This window comes from Neopsephotus bourkii, unplaced genomic scaffold, assembly GCF_033783945.1.
Source record: "Neopsephotus bourkii isolate Nb327-2 ecotype Australia unplaced genomic scaffold, CSIRO-AGI_Nbou_v1 NB_659, whole genome shotgun sequence".
NCBI classification, from domain to species: domain Eukaryota; kingdom Metazoa; phylum Chordata; class Aves; order Psittaciformes; family Psittacidae; genus Neopsephotus; species Neopsephotus bourkii.
In genome coordinates, this window is record NW_026901158.1 from 9,926,548 (window position 1) to 9,946,969 (window position 20,422).

The window sequence follows — 20,422 nt, forward strand, 5'->3', positions numbered from 1 at the left end:
AGATAAACATGGAACAAAATAGGTAAGGAAGACAGAATTATCTACTTCTGACCTTTGCTGGGTTCAGCACTAAGCCCCTAAAAGAGGATGATCTGTCATTTGTGAAAAAATGCCAACTTCCACCAAAGATTGTTCTATAAATAAAGCCCAGTTTTAAAAGTGCTGTCACTGGGAAGCCAAGCAAAAGCTGTGTTACAATGAGTGCTTATAACCTACAGAGCAGCTGTGAAAGCCTGACTCAGATTCAGATTGCTCAATTCTACTTTAAAGAAAGGAAAAGTACAAACCACCCACAATGAAACTCCCTCCCCTCAGTATTCTGTGTTTAAAAGCTTGAAACCCCCCCCCACTAAACAAACAGGAATGCAGGCAAGAAGAATCTTCTCTTTCCTGATGAAAATAATACATCCACAATGTCAAACCCCATCAGGAGTTACCCTCTGCTGAGTTCCACATCCCCCTGTACCTCTGCAGCAGGGCACTCCAGCCAGGCCATCAGTGATACGCAGTGTCCTGCAGCCGTGTTGACAACACCCATGACGTATAGGGACAAAGACAACCAGTGTATTTTCCTCATGGACAAGAAACACAGACAGACACATAGAAATCACAGTAACAACTTTATTATAAAAATGCTTAGGTGTCCAAAAGTTTCTGGAGTACTAAGGGACCTCCCTTTGTTTCAGGTACTTTTTTCATTTCACAGTGCGTACTAGAATTACTTTGCTACATACAGAACAGATACTATTTTTTATGTTCTCTCAAAATTTTTTCTATGTTCCAGTTTAAAATGTGAGGAGTTACAGAAAAACACCCTAACAGACAAGGCATTCAGTATTCTAATTCGGCTTCCCCTCAAAAACAAGCTCTAAAAGCAATCAACAGCTCAGTCAGTGTACACATGATTAAAGCCCACAGGAACTGAGTCTCAAAAGAAAGCACTTTATAAAGAGCAATAGAAATATGCTTTCTTCATAACACAGTGCACCTTAAAAGGAGCATGTGCCTGAATCAACAAGCAATACTCACAAAGATGCAACACAATTTGTTGGCAGATTGTCCTGAATTCGGCTGGCATAGAGTCTACTAGGAAGAAAATTAACTCTATCCCAGCCAAAACCAGGGCACAAATATAAAACTTGACTGACAGGAATGGAATGATCCATAGAAACACTGTGAAGAAAAATACAGAATTGAGCATCACAGGCAAATGCTTAATTTATACTAAAAATGGGAATTACGGATGCACGACAAACACAGGTAATCAAAACTGTCATGAGCTGGTCTGCACATGCAAAAGGCTCATTACTTCAGTGCATATACACCTTAGACCTGAAAACGGCCATTGACATTTAGATGCTTTCTTGGGACAACATGAGCCTAGTTACAAACTATTAACTCTCAAAGCCATTTTTATACTTCTCCAACATTCTGAATACAGCTTCACATCAGGAATCACATGTAAGTTTTTTCAAAGCCATGTAAGTTATTAAAAAGATTTATGCTTAATAAAACAGCATCAGCAATTCCTCAATAGAAGCAGATGCATGAAATAACAACATTCAAATGAGGCATCTTCCTCCCCACCTTCCTTTAAACCTGATTTAGGGAAGAAGTATAAAGTGCTCTTCAAGCAAAGGCCACCCAGCAGTACACCTGAAGCATCCTCATGAGGGTGAAACCACTTTGGTGTGTTCTGTGCTTGCCTGGCACAAGCTTGCCAAGGCAGTGCCAAAGGCTGAGCAGGAGCAATCATTTGTGGCTCAGAGGCACCCTGGGATCCCTTGGCCAGGGCCGAGTTCACATGCTACATGTGTTCTGACTATTAGTGTCCTTAATTAGATGACACTTATCTCTGCATTACGGTTAGTAATGTATTTAAAAGGAAGGCATCTAAAGGCTGTCCAGAAACTGTAGAAGGAAAAGCTGGTGTTTTACTGTGTGCAGTGGTCATACAGAGATTGAGTCTTTTTCATTTGTTTGTTTTGGTTGAGCATTAAATTCTACCATCAGGATTTGTGCCTCTTATTACTTTCAGGTACTTTAAAAGAGTCCCTTTGAGGGATATGGAACACATTAAACAGAAAAATGGAAAGTAAAATAACTGTTTGTTATAGACAGGAAGAGCAGAGGACTGCTGAGGAAAAAAGAATAATTTTTTTTCTTTTCAATAAAGAAAACCTACAGCTGTAAAAAGCAATCAGTCAAAGCTTCATATTTCCATAAGTTTTCTTGGAATGACACCAGCAAATCTAGATATGCATACTACTCTGATCTGCTTTGGAGTCCAAAGCTCAAGCAACACTTAGCACAGCAGCATCCCTACCCACTGCAGACTCTGCGCGATCTGGTTAGAGGATGCAATTGCTGTACTGGATCTTCTAACCAGCACAGCATTAGAGTAAAGATGGATCTTTGGAAGGAAAGGCCCCGGTACACAAAGTCATTCCATACTTTTCAGTATAGGGCCTCAAACTGATTCTTCACATGTGCACGCAAATTAAAGAAAAAAAAAGTATCAGAAACCACCGACACCTCACCAGCACAAACAAAATCCCTAACAAGGCACTGAAGTGATTTAGTCTTCTTGAATGCAAAGCTGATTTATCAGACCCTGTCTCTTTGACATATCTGTATGCACAGCAAATAAAAAATATAAAATGTGTTTGGTACCCAGAAGGTATTAATAATCTTCATTTATATCCAAGTCTACAAAACAGACTGAGGTAAAAGGCACAGCCTTCGAAGTTACCAAACAGAACTGCTGAGCACCCATGTGTGTGCAGACACAATTGCTGTAATGATTTGGCATCAATCAGTACTGCAAAGCAATGTTTTATATAATGCACTTCATAGCTGGTATTTTAGTAATGTCAGTTCTTACAATGGACCTGACAGACAGTATCTGATTTGAGAGAAAAGCCTCCCTCCTTTTCAAGAACTTCCTAGCATTTGTGCTTTGTTTTCATCAAGTACAAAGGGAGATTGGAAGTCTCTGTTCTTCATGTACACTTCCAGACCCTAAGAACGTGTGAAAACAGTATGTTAGGTTGTAAATGCATCAGACTGGTTCTCTGTAATATCCTAAAAGAAAAACTGACTAGCCAAAGTCAAAAGATCACTGGAAGGACAGACAACAGCAACAATTTCCCCATTGACAGGCAAAATGTTTCAGCCCCATGCCTGGGTTTCATAAAGGAGAGGCACCAATAAGCTGTAGAACAGTTGATCTCAAAAACAAGCTTCCTGGGGAGGGGCAGGCAGGGGAAGATGTATCCTTAACTCACATTAGAATAATATTAGCAAAGAAGAGTCAACTTAAATTGCCTTGTTTTCATTTTGTTCTTACAATGCATCAATTGCGACAAATCCACTACCTGCACACAGAAACCCAGCAAAGATTTAGTTTTATGAACGCCCTTCTTCAGGGCGTCCACATATCCTCCTGCAATTCACTATTCCTCAACCTGTCTGTCCAACACAGGGAAGCTCCTCTTGCTACTAAATGGAAGCAGCTTTCCCAGGCCCAGTTATTTGCAGAGGGATCACTTGAGAAATCTAAGATGTGGTTTCTCTAAATCAAATGCACATATCACACTTCTCACTCAGCGCTCACTCACTGTGAGAGACAGACACAGACCAGCACACACTGAATACAGTGACCCCATGAATTTTGTAATTTGGATAGTCTGGGATTTTCATTCAGAAGATCTCAAAGTACTCATAAGTCTGGATGAAATTTTGCAGTCTTGTTGTGAATCTCATTTTACAGATGGCTAAAACTGAGCATGAACAAACTGCTGAAGAGTAAATCACAGTGGAACCAGTAATGTAACACTGTCGTAGTTTAAGCGCTGAACCCAGGACAAATACAAAGCCCAAAACCTAGTTCCCTTGATCTTACCATTTCTCAGCAAGCCCAGGCTAAAGAAATCCCCCATGTTTGGAATGAAATCAGATGTATACCAGCATGCTTAAAAATATCTCCATAGACAGTTATTCTCACCTCTCCAAAGTAAGACACTAATGGGGATATCTCACACACAGCCGGAGCATTTTCAGTTCCTGAGAGACTAAAGAAGAGAACACACGATTAACTTCTTGCTATGCTTAGAAATCAGTGCATCTTCTTAGAAAGCTCACCCAGAATAGGACATCCAGAAGACATTTGTTACATTCACATGCACCAGACATTATCCAAACACAAAGTGTGAAAGTACAAGGGAATTAACAGGTCCCAAATATTTCTCACCAAAACAAGAACATCACTTTTATTGGAGTGCTTTTCAAGTAAAACAAACAGCTTGGGGGTTTATTAAACTATGAGCTGATGAAATAATAGCCCCACAGAGTAAAAGCAGCTCCCATTTAGAATGATGAAAGAAGTATCAGAATTGGTAATTGCTATAATAGCTGATCCTTAAGCCCTCCTGAAAATCTTGCTGATGAGGACTACAGATTACAATTCCTTGGCCTGGCTAAACCAGAATGATGGAAAAGGCTGCCCCTGCCTAAGGAGCTGCTATAGGAGGAGCCAACTCATGACCCCAAAGGCAGGAATCTCTGCCAGACACAAAGCCCTGAGCACTGTGCATTACTGTCTGGAGCACTCACAATCAGTAATGGAGCAGAAGCTGTAACGGACAGTACTCTGCATGTTCAGAAATGACCAGCTGAACAAGAATCACCGTGAGTCACCCTGGAGTCAAACTTATGCCTGCCTTTGTAGAGCACAGTACATGCCATTAGCTGAGCAGCCACAGGCAGGGAAGATACAGATCACAGAGGTTCCTACCTGAGTTTCTCTGGTATCCTGCAACCATTTTCATCCAGAAATCTGGCCCCAGCCTTGAGAGCCCAGAGGTAATGCTGGGCCAGGAGGGCTTGCCGTGCAGTGGTGGGAGTGTCTTTGTCAGCTGTGTCTGCATTTTTTAGTGGCGAGAACTCTTCTTCTCTCAAAACTTCGAATGCCACAAAATTCCTACCAGCAAAGGGGAGAAAACAACGGTAATGAAAAAGCAAGCTAGCCATCAGCCCTGCTGATGCAACAACTTTCATGGGGAAAGGCTCATACACATTTTAGGAAGCAGCAATGTATGCAGCCTGGGACAGTCAAGCTGAGAAAAGCCCACCTCCCATCTGAACAGCAAAGAAGCACTGGGGTTGTATGATGGCAAAACACAAGAAGCAGCTCAGTGTCTGGGGACATAAGAGCAGCCTCACAACAGCGAGGCAGAGGTAAGAAGAAAAACAACCATTCTGCAGAGATCCCACACACAGCTCTTCAGGCTCTGGGGGGCTCATGGACAAGAGCACAAGAGCACAAGAAGATGGAGAGAGGAACGATGCCTGATGCACAGACACAGCCCTGGACACTTCAGAGCACCGCACCCCTGCTGCAAGAAATCGCCACTCCACTTGTGATCTGTAGGCAAGGATCAACTCAGGACACCAGTTCCCAGGGATGAATGAGCAATATGGGAGGATTCACACTGAATGTTAAGTGCAGCCATTTACCAGAAATGGGAATGCAAATTAAAGCAATCCCGTGGCAGCATCCATGTGCATTTCATATGTGAACAGGAGCTACCAAGCCAGTTTTGCAGTATTATGAAAAAGGCACAAGGAATCGCTGATTACAAGTAGGTCCTTTCCATGCTCAGGACTTGCCACTGCTTCCATCACACCGGTTTTGGCTTTGGTGTGTGACACTTTATTGAACATATGTCAGGAAACAAAGACTGATTCAACCCTTGAGCTCTCTATCCTGAAGTAAATCATCTGAAGAGAAAAATACTGTCCCCAAAGAAAGGTAATTCAGTTTGCATGAGGTCTTTTTCTAGCTATTTAAAACTACAGCAGAATACTTACTGCTGAATTCCAGACCTCTGAAAACAGTTTTTGTAAGAACACTTATGCTAAATTCCTAAATTATTAAAATCCCACATTGCTTAAACACAAAGTACCTCTGACTGCACCAACACCAGGGCAGAGCACCCTCAGCGCTTGGCAAGTCAACACTGACAATTCCACAGCAACTAACTCGGCCCCACAGTGCTTAAACGACTTGTTTTCTTTCTGAGCACTAAAGGTGTGAGCACCTAACCCATAACCAGAGCTGCAGTTGCCATGGAAGCCAGAATCCTAAAAGACCCAATTTTTGCAGTCTCAGCATGGGCTTGTACTAAACATTGGCTTTGTGCTCAATTTCCTTTTTATTCTTTCTTTAACAGGGCTGGCAGAGGCTAGACCAGCCTCCACATCCCCAGTGGAATGAACATGGCCCCTCTTGGAGCCAGTAGCATGACTGTGGTGCTGGAGCTTGATGCAGATCCAACAGCCTTTCTAAGCCACCCACAAGCATACACTCCCTGGCAAGGCCCATTACAACCTAGTCATTCAAACAAACATTGAGGAGAGAGAAGAAAAATTAAATCATGTCTGCCACTAACTTAGAGAACTGGAACACATCAAATACAAACTTCTCCAGCTTTATCCCGTTCGGTTTTAGTGGTTTTACCAGATTTCCCTCCTCGTCAATGTAGGGCACTTTCTTTATGGCAACATGATGCTTCAGCTGCGGCTCATATTTCCTGCAAAAGGAGAAGGAACAAGTTCATTTACTTCATGCCCACTTAGGAAAAAGTACTACACTTCTGGGAAGGAGATTCCTTATTACAGCCCTGGGTCATAGAATCATAGAATCATAGAATAGTTAGGGTTGGAAAGGACCTTAAGATCATCAAGTTCCAAACCCCCTGCCATGGGCAGGGACACCTCACTCTAAACCATATTACCCAAGGCCTCGTCCAACCTAGTCTTGAACACTGCCAGGGATGGAGCATTCACAACCTCCCTGGGCAACCCATTCCAGTGCCTCACCACCCTAACAGGAAAGAATTTCCTCCTTATATCCAATCTAAACTTCCCCTGTTTCAGTTTTAACCCATTACCCCTTGTCCTGTCACTACAGTCCCTAATAAAGAGTCCTTCCCCAGCATCCCTATAGGCCCCCTTCAGATAGTGGAAGGCTGCTATGAGGTCTCCACGCAGCCTTCTCTTCTCCAGGCTGAACAGCCCCAACTTTCTCAGCTGATCTTCATACGGGAGGTGCTCCAGTCCCCTGATCATCCTCATGGCCCTCCTCTGGACTTGTTCCAACAGATCCATGTCCTTTTTATGTTGAGGACACCAGAACTGCACACAATACTCCAAGTGAGGTCTCACGAGAGCAGAATAAAGGGGCAAATCATCTTTCAGCTGCTGTGGGTGTTCCTCTCTCCAAACTGATCCAAGCCACATCCAGGAAACACTGAGCAGAGCAGCCCAGCCAGCAGGACCCCCTGTACCAGTGGGACACGACAGGGTAAAGCAAGAGGAGAAGGAGGACCTAGCATGGAGCTGAAATTGTTACCTAACCAGAATGACAACAGAGCACAGCAGATCCCACATACAAGGGTGGATCAAGCTCTTCAGGAAGGTCGTACAGCTGCTCACTGAATGCCCAGCATCACATCTCCATCTCCCAGTACCAAGGAGCACAGTCCTCCCCCAGCTTCACCCTCTCCCCCAACCTCTTGCTATCCCAGGGGAGGCTATGGGTGACATTGGCACTGAAAATCCTCAGTGTGAGGTTTCATCACTGACCATGCTGCAGCCTACATGGCTGCTCAACCTTGCAGGCCCAGGAAGGTCATGCACTGGTATATCTCTTGATTTAGCTACAGCAAAGCATGCCACTTCTTCACTGGGTAAGGCCTGAAGAGCACACTGGGGCTGTCAGAAAGGGGATATAACTGTTTTGAACTGTTTGGAGAAGAGAGGAGGTGAAGAGCACTATGGGAGGCACCCATAGTGAAAATTACAGTGGGAAATGAGAACACCCTTGGAGGCACTTCTGGGCTGCAGAAGTGTTAGCAGATCTGCTGGAACTTACTGGGCCACTGTTTCCAGGAACTCAACCGTGAAGAAGTGGTTACAGATATTGCCAGCATTGTACATCAGTCCCCCATTGGGACTCTGCTGCTGTGCAGTCTCCAGGCTGATCTCACTGTACTCCACCACTTGGTAGACCCCATCCACAGAGCATACCACCCCAACAGGCTCTGTGGGGTAGGCCTTCTCCACCACCTGTAGCCATAAGACAGAGGGCTATGACAAGGAGGAAGAAAACCCCAGCACTATTCCAACTCTAAACAACAAACAATCCTATAGGACTGTTTTCCACTGATCCTCTGGCACCTCAGGAACATGGGCACGACAGTACTGGTGCCCAGAGTAGCCTGGAGCCACATTCTGCCCACCAACTGGGCATAAAACCCAGTACTGCTCAGAAGACAACCCAGTTAAAAGAAATCGAGATACTGTGGGACACTTTTCTTATCAAAGACTGGGACCTGGCATTAAATGGAAAATGTTTGCAGCTATTAGCCTTCAGTGTTAATGATTAAAGTAGTATGCATCTTTCCTCAGGCACCTGCTGCTTTAGGGTGACAAAACTCAGGCGGGTTTGGCTTTCCCCATCTTCCACAATAGGGCATCAGGAATGCTTTCATTAGTCTTAAAGGTGTATCTATAAACCACAACCCAGTACAATACAGCTTCTAGATAGGACAAGTGCCTTTGCAGAAAGGGCAGGGCATAAGCAGGAAGCAATTCCAGTTTGTAATTCCCTGTGCAGTTACAGACCCTGCTCTGCTGGAACTTTATTTCCCACTGGACTCTGGGAAGAACAGAGGACACCAAAAGGTAGGGATTCTGAATGCAACACAGGCAGCGAGCAGCTCCTCTAACAGCTTGGAGCAAGGTGCTGTTAGAGGTGTGAACACCTCCGTTCACCTAAGCACACCCAGCCAGCAGCTTCCAGGCATAGTCAGACCTTAATTCCCCATGGGACAATGTCCCGGTGTTAGCACCGCTTCACCTTTGCACCGCAATCTGCCCCTTTGGAAACACAGAATCCTATGAAGACTGGATCTGCCATTTTCACGAGGATATTGTCCACACAGTATACATGGACGTACTGGATTCCACGCTGCTTCATGTCATCCAAAATCTTATTATCCACCAAAGCACGGTATAAGCCACCATTGCCATCTATAACACAAGAGAAAAGAGAATGACCTGGTTAATTAGTGCCTTTGTAAGGGTTTTGGAGCTAAAAGAGCTATTTAACAGCAGAGCAGGGAATGCTCTCTGGCCAAGAGTCAGTGCTACCAAGTTTTATCACCAGCTTTGCCACACAGTTCAGGCAAATCTCCCCTGCACACCTCAGCTCGCTCACTGGCAGTGGGACCATGGGGACCAGCTTCACAAAGAAGCCTTATGATGCTTTATGATGCCTTATAAGATCCTCAGAGAGGAAACACTAAAAGGCAAAACATTATATGGAGGGTGGGAAAAGCCTGTTACATTCATTATCTTCCAGTGCATATCATACTATATTTTTAATCATATTAAAAACTCAGCTTGGAGAAAAAGACCAGAATAAATCTTACTCTCTTTTTATCTTTCCCCCATGACTTCCCAATGCCTTTTTAAAGGGCTTGAACTGCAGCTGCACAAGATAGCTGCACATTTGCTCCTCAGAGATCACCCTTTCAAAGTTGTTCCTTTGACACTCCTGTCAGCTCTAGAAAACCACTTTGCAGCCACAAAACTGCATCACTGCAACATGGCCACAGCCAGACTGGCTTCACTTGCTCTTGACCTGTAGCTGCACCACTCCTCACCCTGCCAACGCTGCCAGACTTTCAAAACAACCTGCTGTGGGTGAATCTCTGGGAAGAACAGAGCAGAGATTGCTGCACTTTTGATCACCAGCCTGAAACACTGAACTGAACCCTCCCACGCTAATCAGAAGCACTAACACTGACCCTGTTGGAGAGAGATTTGAGCAAGCTGCTCTAGTGGAAGGTGTCCCTGCCCATGGCACGAATTGGAACTGGACAAGCTTTAAGGTCCCTTCCAATCCAAACCATTCTGTGATTCTATGACCTCCAAAGATTGCTCCATGTGCCAAGGCTGGTAGCAATTATCAACACATATTACATTACTGTACCATGTAAGAGGAAACAGTGGGGTACCTGGAGCCATGGCAATTTTCCCTTTCTCCTCCAAGATGGCCTTCCCATCAAAGGTGACAGCGGGCAACATTCTCTGTTCAAACATGACCACGTTGGATCTATCCAGATTGAAGTAGTTGTGTTCTACAAAGAATTCCTCTGTCGGCCCCAGCGTGAACTCACTTGTCATGATGTACCTGGGTAGGAATGGGTGCTGAGTAATGAGCAAGAGCATAAGCAAAAGACAAAACTACAAATGGAACAGAAAAAGGAGGAAACCCAAAAGTGTTAAATGAGAGACACTACAGTGTCCTGCAATTCACAACTGAGCAGCAGAGCTCTCCTCCAGAACTCATCCCACAGGGACACTGCACAGGGTCTTGTGCATGATTCTACCCATAGGCTTAGCTCCAGCCAGGACAGAATGTTCCCTACATGTGAATGACATCTGGATGAACTGGAAAACAAGGCAAAGGACAGTACAACAACCTTATTCACCCCAGCTTACAGATGATGTTAAGTGCATGAAGAAGCACTGAACAGCATGAGGTGCTCAGAATGAGCTGCAAGTCCTTAGCAGCTCAGCCTGCCAGTGCCTCTTCTGTGCCAAGGCCAACAGCAGCATTTTCAAATGCTGGCTGCAGGAACTGTTTTTCTCTTAGCTTTATTTCCTCCTTTCCTTCCAACTGCATGTTGCTGCTGTTTTTCATTCCACTACCTTCCCTTTTCAACAGTATCTAAGAGCCATCTTCATCATCTACCTGTCAAGCACTCAACTATTGCCAGAGGTATATAACGTTCTCTGCCAGCATGCCAGGGGAATCAGTCCCTTGCACAGAAGAGAGCCTGGACCTCATACACACCCCGATGTACATCTTTGCAGCACATGATAGCCTAGCCTCTGGTGTGCTGTTGTAGCCAACTGCCTCCTCAGCCCAGAGAGAGGAACTGTAAACATCAGCAGGTGTTGCATCTTGCAGATAATCCATCCTGGGTTCCACCAGCCCCAGGGATGGTGCATTTGCAGCTCAGATCATAAGGGTATCTCTCCAGAACCTAACAAAGACCACTCTGCAGAGAACAGTCCCGGAAGCCTGCTGCAGCACCTTCCTCTCTCTCACCCACCACATCCTATAGGGAATTCATATTTTGCACCATACACAGAGCTGGTGTCTTTTGAAGACTTTTGAAGGTTTTTGAAAGCAGCCAGAAGAGACAGATGACAGCCAGCTGTAAACAACAACAACAGGAGGTGGCCTGGAAACGGAGCATGACAAGTATTTACTACTCTGAGGGGAAGCCTTTTTTGCTGTTGCAGAAAGTACGGGCAAGAAGGTCTTAGAAGGTGAACTCCAGGTAACCTCTCCCTCCATGCAGTAACTTGAGAAGGCACAGCACAAGTGGATGACAACTGTTGGGAGGCATCCAGAACAGGCCCTGAAAATTGCTCTGCAGAGTGTTGTCAGGGACTGTGCTTAAAAAGACAACATGGTACAGCAGTGAGGGTAGTGGTCAGGGGTCCACGGACAGTGCTCAGACCCTCAGATGTGCAGACACAGACCTGCCACTTCTCACCCTTGTGCACCCTCCCCCAGCTCCTGGCATGACAAATCTTGCCAACTAAAGGCTCTCTACAGCCCCCAGCAAAATGCTTCTAGAAAACCACACAGGCAGGACTGCAACACATGTCTGCAGAGTAGGTCTCTGGTTCCAGGTCACCTACCAGGGTATGGCACACTTGCAGTGGTGTCTCTGGCCAGCAAGCTGTTCCACTTTGTGGATTCTTTCTGCTTGGATCTGATACAAGGTCTTGCCACTGGGCAATCCCACGTTGTACATGCCCTTAGGATAGCTCACTCCCAGGCGAGTTCCTTGTCCTCCAGCCAGGAGCAGCACTGCCACCTTGTTCTGCGAGATCTGATGCAAGCCTGAACAGGAGAAAGAAGCCCAAAGGAACATAAGAATCACAAAAGCAGTCAACACCCTGCAGTCTTCTGAGCCTTTGTGCAGAGATGAGGCAGCAGCTAGAAGCTGCCAGTCCAATGCCCACTGCTGGTGGTTCAGAGAGAAACAGGATACTGCACGCAATGAAAACATTCATTTCACCTCTCTGATGCAGCAATTTCCTCACCTAAAGCAGCAAATTGTGTAACAACTGGAAACAGCCACGAGTTACAGCTCAGGAGGTTCAAACTGGAAACTGCGATAAAAACTCTTTACTAGGAAGGTGATGCTTGATAAAGCCATAGCTGACCTGACTTAGGGCTGGGTATGGTCCTGCTCCAAATAGGGGCTGGAACAGTGACCTCCAGAGGTCGCTGATCACCAACATTTCTACATCCCAAAGAAGCAAAGTCTCATCTTCAGTAAAGCACAGGCATTTCTGGAAGCTGCCTTGGTCAAATCTCTGTACTTGTGCTCCAGCTCGTGTACAACTGCGGTCAGGACCAGTAACACAGCCAAGCCTGCAGAAGCCACAACTCTCATGATCTAATGAAAAGACAGTATCACTTCTCCCAACAAACCAGGAAAGTCCAGAACTTGGGGAAGAACCAGAGCACATAATAAACCCACAGCTCATCCACAGTTTTTGTTCCCTGCCTTCTCTCAAGCCAGCAGTCAGTAATGACTGACAGCCATGAGTACAACCTGGCACAGAGGCAGCCAACTCGCACAGGACACAAGCCCAGCACTGGGCAGCCCTGGGGAACACAGACTTGGGTAAAACCTTCCTTCTGACCAGCCCATTCTCCTTCCCCTCCTTTCTCCTCCCCATGCAGACACAGATTCAGCAAAGCAGCAGCCAGCTCAGCACCAGACCAGCCAGGGATGCTCAGCTCCCAGCTGGCCCCTTGAGTTCACATCCCTGCCAGGACATCACCTCAGCTTGTGCCTGTGCCTTGAAGCAACAGCAGTGGGATGGAGCAGGGAAGAACTACAGGCCAGTGGGGGTCAGCAGTGATAACAAAATTACCAATGGGAGAGGAGAGGAAAGTCACTGTGTTAGGAACCACAGCCAAACTCTCAGGTCACTCTGTTGTGGTAGCTACCCCATCCTGGGAATAGGCAGGGAGAAGATGGTAGCAGCTATAGCTGAGGCAGCATTACCATAAGCAAAGATGTGGTTACACGGATCCTTCCCATTCCCTTCCTAGGAAAAGGAGTAATAACTGCCGTGGTCCTGCTGAGCTCAAACAGCATGGGGAGCTGGTTCACCACTCCACAAGGCAGTGCCATTCTGTTGACAAACCTATCCCTGAGGAAGCTTAATCTTGGCCTCTTCACAGTGACGATAAGCCTCTCATAAAGCAAGATAAATAGCAGTGTCTGAGCAAAGGAAAGCCCTTAGCTATGAGCACTGGCAAGAGTGTACTTGCTGTCATGCTCACAGCCAAGGACAACACTGAGTGAGTCACTCTCCAGTGATTCCCAACCACATTCCAGTTAGGAAGCTCACAATGTCCGTTCTCAGAAGTCTCAGAAGCAATGAGAGGATGGAATCTGCCCAAGGGTGATTTGGCATCTCACACTCGCCTCTCCCAGAGGAGCTTCTTACTGCAGGGATCAAAATCTCAACCTAAGCAGAATGAACCCAAGTCCAAAGCAATACCACTGATAGCATGAACTGTGTCATTCTCTTTTTCTCTTCCCAAAATCCAACCAATTGACAGGGCCATATTCCTGGGAGATGCCAGCCCCAGCAAAGGGACTCTCCTTCCCGTAATTTATGATATCCCCAGTACTTATGGTGCAACCCTATAACTACTGGCAAGTTTTTCCTGATTTTAGGCCACCATAAAGATGAGTTATCTCCCCAAACCTGAGTAAGTAGGTCTGCTCTGACTTCCCGACTGTAAAACCACTCATATTCACATCTAAAGTTCATAGCAACTGACACATCTTGCTGCACATCACTCCTGCAGTAAGTGGAAATATTTATCCCTCTTCAAAACCAATCCATCTTATTTTCTGCAGTGCATGAAACACCAACAGCTCAACTAAACAAGAAAGGGAAGATGTTTTGGCTGTTGAGATACCCTCTAATGCTGCAGTAAGTCTTACTCTGCATAGAAAGGAAAAAACAAAAATAGATGTTGCAGGAAGAACAGACCGAATTCTCCCACTGAACAAGCATCAGCCTGGTTGTAAGAGCAGTCAGCAAAAGAATAATAAAGCAAAAAACCCCAAAACATTAATTCAGATAAGCAGGACAGCTCCTCAAGCCTCTGATGGAGTGAGAGCCCCACTGCAGCCCTTGCCTAAGGCTTAGATTCCATTAATAAAACATTTACAGAACATAAAAGGTCTGGGCTTGATTTACATCATCATCCCTGAGGCTGCCTGGAAAATGTGTTTAAGGTATGAGAACAAATCTGACCACGCTGAGTTTTATTGTCTCAGAGACAAGAACAATGACATCTATTTTTTCTAACGATCAAAAAATATCTCTGGTGTGCCCAAGATCATCACCACAGAAACGTGGTGGCATGATTCACATGATCGGAGTGCTGCAGTGGATGGCTACAGGCCCTTCAGAAGGGAGAGGCAAAGAAAAAGAGGTGGTGGGGTTGCACTGTATGTCAGGGAGTGCCTTCAATTCAGTGCTGTGAGTGAGAAGGCTGTGTGTTTGGGGGTGAAGATCGGGGGAAGGCCACCTAAGCTGATATCCTGGTAGAATGTTATAGACCTATATATGTCTATAATAGCTATAGACCACCTAGCCAGGATGAAGCTACAGATGAAATGTTCTCCAAACAATAGGGACAAGTTTCATGATTACTTGCCCTTATTCTCACAGGGGACTTGAACCTACCAGATGTCTGCTGGAATTACCACACAGGAGAGAAGAAACATTCCTGGAGGTTCATGGAGGGTGTGGAAGGTAACTCCCTAACCCAGCTGCTGAGTAAGCCAACTAGGGGAGACACCTGGCTAGATCTGCTGTTGGCAAATAGAGGACTGGTGGGTGATGTGATGGTTGGAGGCTGTCTTGGGCAAAGCAATCAAGAAATGATTGAATTTTCAATCCATGGAGAAATCAGGAAGAAGGTCAGCAAAACCTGCACCTCAGACTTCCAGAGAGCTGCCTTTGGCCTGTTTAGGATGCTGGTTGGTGGAATTCCTTGGAAAACATTACTGAAGGATAAAGGGGTCCAAGAAGGCTGGACACTCTTCAAGAATTAAATCCTTAAAGCGCAGGATCAGGCAGTCCCTATGTGCCAAAAATAAAACTGGTGGGGAAGAGACCAGCCTGGCAGAACAGAGAGACAGTGCTGGAACTCAAGAAAAGAAAGAGTTTATCACCTGTAGAAGGGACAGTTACCCCATGGAAAGTACAGGATGTTGTTAGGTTCTGCAGAGAAAAAGGTAGAAAGGCAAAGGCACAGACGGAACTAAAACTGGCCACTGCCATAAAAGATAATCAAAAAATACTTTTACAAATGTATTAGAATAAAAGGAGGGCCAAGGAGAACCTCCATCCTATGCTGGATACTAGGAGAAACCTAGGGACTGAGGACAACGGAAAGGCTGAGGTACTTAATGCTGCCTTTGCCTCAGTCTTTAAGAGTCACACTATCCCCAGGGTACTCAGTTCCCTGAGCTGGATGGCAGAAATGGGGAGCTAACTGAAGTCCCCATAATCCAGGAAGAAATGGCTAGATACCTCCTCCTCCACTTAGGTATACACAAGTCTATGGGGCCAGGTGGGTTCCATCCAAGAGTGCTGAAGGAGCTGGCAGAGGAACTCGCTAAGCCACTCTCCATCCTCTATCCACAGTCCTAGGTCAGTGTAGTGGGTAGGTCCCAGAGGACTGGAGGTTGGCCAATATGATGCCTCCACATAAAGCGGTGGCCTTGGCAGTGCTGGGAATGGTTGGACTGGATGAGCTTAAAGGTATTCTCCAATCCAGCTGATTATATGATTCTGTGACTAAATTTTGGGTAGCCTGGTCCTTTTAACCACCACTTTTTATCACAAAAAAGAGGGAATGGGAAAGCAGGAGACATCCCTTCAGCTGTTTAGTCTTTGCAGAGGACACACTGCAGGTGAGAGCTGCTGGGAATGCAGACACCCATAGACAGAGCTCGGATAAGCTCAGTTCAGGGGTTACCCTGACCTCACACCGGGGGCTGTGTCAAGCAGTGGGTCAGGGCTGCTCACCCTGCTCCCATCCGGCTCCACGCCACAGACAGCTCACTGTGAAAAAAGAGCCTTTAGGGGCCTGCATACCCACAGGGACCCCCAACCCCACAAAGCCTGTGCCACTGATGCCAGCTCCACTACGAAATGCTATGCCAGGGCACATGAACACTCTGGGATGGGGCCATGTTCACAGGGACACATGGCACAAAGTCTCACTCCCAAGTGCCCTCTGGAAAATAAAACCAAGGTCTGAATCCCATTACCAGCATTAAACTGGATCATAAAAACACACCAAAAGGAAACAGAAGGACAGCATGTTCCATGCTGGTAGAGATTAAGACACACTGCCTGCAGGGCTGGTGTGGCTCAGGGCCACCAGACCTCAGAGCCAGGACAAGCTGACTTCTGCACATGGCCAAATGCCCCAAACACACTAGACCTTCCAGAGTCTTGCAAGCATTGCAGTGCTGCAGTTCTGCAGTTCTGCATCCAGCTCTGGGGCCCCCAACATAAAAGGAATGTGTGGCTGTTGCAGCAAGTCCAGAGGAGGCCATGGAGATGCTGTGAGGGCTGGAGCAGCTCTGCTCTGGAGCCAGGCTGAGAGAGCTGGGCTGGGGCAGCCTGGAGAAGAAGAGGCTCCGGGGAGAGCTTTCCTTTCCTTGCTACAGACAGGCACAGGGCAGATCTGCCGGCTGCTCATTGGCCCAGCAGGCTAGAAGATCAAGAAACCAGTTAGTTAAAACTCTTAACTGCAGCCCTGACCTAGACTCCTGTGCCTCTGGGATTCAGGGGTCCTCTTCCTCCTCACCGCAGTACCCTCAAGCAAGAGGCTACAAGCACCATCCCAGCAGGTTCCCTGCCAAAACCCACTGGTTACATCTGGGAGGCTGCTGTGGTACTGGCTGGCCGCTCACACCCTCCTCGGCTGGGCTGCAGATGTAAGCATGGCTGCTGGATCCCTGGTTGGACCAGTGTGGCCCTCAGGTTTCCTCTCACTCTGCCCATCACTGCTCAGCCCCATCAGTGGAGTCTGACATGGCAGAGAAGCTCCCTGTGACCCTGTCACTTCTGTTTCTGCTTTTGCTTGGAAATGTTTACTCCCCTGCCCACATAACCCCACATCTTCACTAGAATTTTTAGGTTAAGGCTGTGCAGATGCTTGCGACAATTCAGCAACTGTCTCTCTGACCATAGCTGTTTTCTTCAGGCTTCCTTTTTTAACGATGATTACTTTTTAACAGTACTGTTTTATTTCCCAAGGAAAGAGGGAAGACACATCCGAACCTTTGTAAACAAATAGAGCACACACAGGATACCCATGTACAACATGTGGTCCCCTTCCTGTGGAGGGGAGCACAGCTCACCCCAAGGCACCACCTCCTGCATCAAGGCCATCTTTCATATGCCTATGGGGTGACCAGGGAAAGACACCAACATATACCAAGCTCAAAAAAAATGGATGCTGGGCTTTCCAGGCTTATTCCACACCACCCATCTTCTCTGTTCCCACATTCCATCTCCTTCTGCACCACACATGGCACAGTCTGGACAGGGCTCCACACTTACATGAGACCTGCCTCTGCATCCATCAGTGGTCTGAAAGATTGTGTGTAGCTCCCTATTCCAGCAGCAACACAGTCCCCTTTGCAGGGACTTTACCTCTTAAATCTGGGGCCCCCAGCACAAAAGGAAAGTGGAGCTGTTGGGGGTGTCCAAAGGAGGCCATGGAGATGCTGCGAGGGCTGGAGCAGCTCTGCTCTGGAGCCAGGCTGAGAGAGCTGGGCTGGGGCAGCCTGGAGAAGAGAAGGCTCCTGAAGGGGAGACCTTAGAGCAGCTCCAGTGCCTAAAGGGGCTGCAGGAAAGCTGGAGAGGGGCTTGGGACAAGGGCCTGTAGGGACAGGCCAAGGGGAATGGCTTGAACCTGCCAGAGGGGAGACTGAGCTGAGCTCTTAGGCAGAAGCTCTTCCCTGTGAGGGTGCTGAGGCGCTGGCACAGGGTGCCCAGAGAAGCTGTGGCTGCCCCATCCCTGGCAGTGTTCAAGGCCAGGTTGGACACAGGGGCTTGGAGCAAGCTGCTCCAGTGGAAGGGGTCCCTGCCTGTGGCAGGGGTTGGAACTGGAGGAGCTCTGAGGTCCCTTCCAACCCAAACCATTCCAGTATTTATTCTATGATTACATCCACCCGCGGGGCACGCCGTTATCCCCGGTCCTGCCAATCCCGTGCTCTCCAGCCTCAGCCTCTATGTTTAACAGCTAACAGCGGAAATTCAATGTCACAGCCCTAGAGTGCCCCCTCAGCCCCTGCCGTGCACCGGGATGCGGCTGCCCGTGCCTGGGGCCAGGTGACACTGCCATAAGCCCAGATCTCCCCCCACCGCCGCTCCACTGTCCCCGGTCTGCGCCCGCACGGAGCCCCCAGCCCCGCACCAGGGCCGGATTCGGCCCGTTCGGCCGCGCTCTGCTAGGATTTTAGGGCAAAACTCGGTATTTCTGGCACCGCATGGCGGACATGCCGCCCTGGGGTACCCTTCGGAGCGGCGCTGGCACAGACGCCCTGTGGTCTCCGCCCCGGCTGACGGGCTTGGACCGGGAGGACCCTCCAAGGGCCCGGGCCCAAGGCCAAGCTTAGGCCCCTCTCCGGGACCACAGCCCCGCTCACCGCTCACCTTCCGCTTCCCAACGCTCCAGCACGGCGGGGCCGCTGCGACGGGCGCTGCCCAGCAGCCGGGCGGGGAGCGGCTCCATCCGGCCGTCCAGGCACTCCGCTGGCCCCCGCTGGCGGGCCCCGGCCGCCGCCGCCATGCGGCAGTGCTCTCCCAGCCCAGGCGGCAAAGCGGCCAGCAGTGCCCCGCGCTGCTCCGGGCCCAGTTCGGCCCAGAACCGCAGCAGGTGGCTCTGCCCGCACCGCGCCAGCCGCTCCTGCACCTCCTCGGGCGGCCCCATGCAACCGGCCCCTACCCGCCGGATCGAGCGAGTACAAGCGGCTACAGGGAGAGCGGCGGGACCGCCCCGCCAGGGCCCCGCCCCGCCCCGCCGAGCAGCTCCCTCCTCTCCGGGCCCCCTTGAGGACCCCGGCGTGCTCTGCCTTCTGCTGCCTTGTGGCCTGCTCCGGCCGGGGGGGCCTTCCCTGCATCCCTGTGTCCAGCTCTGGGAACGTGGAGCTGCTGGAACGAGGCCAGAGGAGGCCAAAAAGATGCTGCGAGCGCTGAAGCAGCGCTGCTCTGGGTGCAGAAAGTTGAAGTCATAAAATTCCAGACTGTTTGGGTTGAAAGGGACCTCAAAGCTCCTCCAGCTCCAACCCCTGCCACGGGCAGGGACACCTTCCACTGGAGCAGCTTGCTCCAAGCCCCTGTGTCCAACCTGGCCTTGAGCACTGCCAGGGATGGGGCAGCCACAGCTTCTCTGGGCACCCTGTGCCAGCGCCTCAGCACCCTCACAGGGAAGAGCTTCTGCCTAAGAGCTCAGCTCAGTCTCCCCTCGGGCAGGTTCAAGCCATTCCCCTTGGCCTGTCCCTACTGTAACTGTTCAGTCACCCCCAGTACAGGTTTGTCCTGCTGCACAGCCCCCTGAGCTGGTTCCAGAACCCACTGCATCCATGTGGGTAGAAATTTTCTTCTGTAAAGCACTGCAAATAGCAGCAGGTGGGATCAAATACACGAGGCAGGACAACCTGAGGGAACATGAAGGAGGTACAAAACTGAAACATGCAGGTGGAACAGGAAAGACATTCATCCTTAAAAAAGCTCCAGCAGCCTGAAAGCAGATAGACAGCAAACCGTGCTCTGTCAGGTGTAAGAAATTCCACCAGGAGAGAGGCAGAGCTGCCTGTGTTTAGGGCCCTACATCAGTCTTCCAGCTGTGGCAGGACTGTTCCTAAACACTGCCTTGAGGCACTCCTGCAAGATGCCTTCAGTAGCAGCAAAGCAAGACTTAATAGGACAGAGCAGTTGCTGATAGATTCTAACTGGAGGCCTTGCAGCATCTGTCACACTTTGATTTAAACCCCAGATGATTCCCTACACTTAAACACATTGTGTGAGACTCCATCAGCAGAAGGGCAGGAAGGTGACACTGCACAGGAGTGACTGACATTTCCTACCAACACAAGTCCTTGCTTTGCGGATCAGGCATGTTGCAGTGAGCAAACAGAACCCCTACCCTCTGGACAGCTGATTTCAGCTTCTCCCAGCCCTCGTGACAGGCTGGAAGCCACTG

General features: G+C 48.3%; 1 protein-coding gene across 4 annotated transcripts; it reads right to left on the reverse strand.

Moving 5' to 3' along the window:
• Positions 1-607: 607 nt before the first annotated feature.
• UAP1L1 (UDP-N-acetylglucosamine pyrophosphorylase 1 like 1) lies at positions 608-19,242 on the reverse strand. 4 transcript variants are annotated; one of them, XM_061353009.1, is made up of 9 exons: positions 18,874-19,242; positions 11,788-11,992; positions 10,086-10,261; positions 8,924-9,096; positions 7,937-8,130; positions 6,453-6,593; positions 4,796-4,981; positions 4,007-4,073; positions 608-3,021 (listed from the first exon to the last, which is right to left on the reverse strand). In XM_061353009.1, the coding sequence occupies exons 1-9, from the start codon at positions 19,148-19,150 to the stop codon at positions 2,935-2,937; spliced, it is 1,506 nt and encodes a 501-aa protein (XP_061208993.1). In that variant the 5' UTR covers positions 19,151-19,242; the 3' UTR covers positions 608-2,934. The 4 variants fall into 4 exon arrangements, with proteins under 4 accessions (XP_061208993.1, XP_061208992.1, XP_061208991.1 ...); XM_061353008.1 differs by having other exon boundaries at positions 3,967-4,073; XM_061353007.1 differs by lacking the exon at positions 608-3,021 and having other exon boundaries at positions 3,078-4,073.
• Between the last annotated feature and the right edge of the window lie 1,180 nt (positions 19,243-20,422).

Excerpts from the sequence above, each read along its gene's own strand:
- UAP1L1 (XM_061353007.1), bottom strand. The coding sequence starts at position 19,150 with ATGGGGCCGCCCGAGGAGGTGCAGGAGCGGCTGGCGCGGTGCGGGCAG. Across the intron at positions 11,993-18,873 it reads GGAGCGTTGGGAAGCGGAAG|GCTTGCATCAGATCTCGCAG; the intron begins GTGAGCGGTGAG and ends TCTCCTGTTCAG. Across the intron at positions 10,262-11,787 it reads TGCAAGTGTGCCATACCCTG|GTACATCATGACAAGTGAGT; the intron begins GTAGGTGACCTG and ends ATTCCTACCCAG.